General features: G+C 42.0%; 1 protein-coding gene across 1 annotated transcript; it reads left to right on the forward strand.

The window, feature by feature from the left end:
- Positions 7–1,429, forward strand: LOC109824716 (vacuolar protein 8-like). The gene is made up of 2 exons (XM_020391355.1): positions 7–444; positions 585–1,429. The coding sequence occupies exons 1-2, from the start codon at positions 15–17 to the stop codon at positions 1,142–1,144; spliced, it is 990 nt and encodes a 329-aa protein (XP_020246944.1). The 5' UTR covers positions 7–14; the 3' UTR covers positions 1,145–1,429.

The raw sequence follows: 1,639 nt of genomic DNA on the forward strand, positions 1-1,639 counted from the left end.
GTCAAGATGCCCTGATGGCTGAGAGCTCGACGATCTTGAATCAGCTGGCTAGGGTTTTGGAGTCCGAGAGTGGATTCAGCAAGGAGAATGCTTGTGTTGCCCTAAAAAACCTAACTTTGGTTAAAGAGAATGCGATCTTTATCAGTTCGAGAGGCGGAATCGCTTCTCTCCTCGAAATTTGCGGGTCGGGGACGCCTTCTGCGGTCGCGGTTGCTGCCGGAGTCTTGAGGAATCTCGCCGGAGTTCAAGAACTCAGGCAGAGTTGTCTAGAAGAGAATGCGGTTCCTGTGTTGATTAGGGTTTTGAAGTCTGGGACTGTGATTGCTCAGGAGAATTCGATGGGTTGTTTGTGTAATTTGGCTGCAGGGACTGATGATGATTACTCGATCAAAATTGCTATTTTTAAAGAAGGGGTTTTAGATTGTATGATGGATTACATGGAAGGTGATCGAAATTCACAGCCTTGCTATTTTTAAAGAAGGGGTTTTAGATTGTATGATGGATTACATGGAAGGTGATCGAAATTCACAGCCGGCGATTGGGTTATTGAGAAATCTTAGATTGTATGATGGATTACATGGAAGGTGATCGAAATTCACAGCCGGCGATTGGGTTATTGAGAAATCTAGCTTCTTTAAAGTATATCTCAGATATCATTCAATCATCTGAACTATTCATAAGAGTAATCCTAGAGTTGGATAGTTCAAGCCCAGGTACAAGAACAGAGGCAGCAAGGGCCATTACTGAGCTCAATTCGAAGTCAAGAAAAGAGATTGTAAACGCAATTCCTAAGCTTGTGAGGATGATGGAAGCAAAGGGGTCGGAGGAAAAGGAAGCAGCCGCGGAGGCTTTGGCTTCGATATTGAAGTCTTCATCGGGGATGAAGAGAGAGTTTAGGAAAGAGGAGAGGGGGATTGTGAATGCTGTGATGCTTCTTGATCCTCTGGTGGGCGATGTTGAGAAGAAGTATGTGATTGAAGTTTTGCTCTCGGTTTCTCAGTCGAGGAAGTCTAGAAGGCAAATGGTGGCTCTTGGGGCTTGTGTGTTCTTGAAGAGGCTTGCCGGGATGGAGGTTGAGGGAGCTAAAAAGCTTCTTGAATGCTTGGAGAAAGGAAAGTTTCTGGGGGTTTTCCCACGAAATTGATGGCTGGCAATTGAATTCAGGGGCCTTCGATGAGCTGTATGTACAAATAACCGCTGTTTTCGATTTCTCATCCTCTTGTTGATTTGTGTAGAATACTACAGATATGTTTGATTTTGTACATGTTTTGCATGTTAATTATGTGTATTGGGGAAAAAGATTTGTAGTGGCTCATGGGCTTTTTGAATATCCTGTTAACACTTTGAATAAGCAGGAGAATGTTCGGAAATCGTTTCTCTTGATTGTTGTTGTAATGCGTTTGTATCTTATGTATGATTTGATTCATTATACTTCTATCATACATGCAATGCGCACTTTATTTTTATTCCTCTCTTGTTAATTTTCTGCGGTAATAATCTTCCAAATGCGAGAACAAAAACCTATTCAAGGACAGGAGTGCTGTGGTCCTTTAGTTTCTGGTTGATATCAGTATTGTGCAACTTGGTTTACTTATCATGCGTTTGGTTAAATTATATAATCGATGGCAAGAATGCTGAA

Source organism: Asparagus officinalis, chromosome 9 (assembly GCF_001876935.1).
Source record: "Asparagus officinalis chromosome 9, Aspof.V1, whole genome shotgun sequence".
In the NCBI taxonomy this organism is placed as follows: domain Eukaryota; kingdom Viridiplantae; phylum Streptophyta; class Magnoliopsida; order Asparagales; family Asparagaceae; genus Asparagus; species Asparagus officinalis.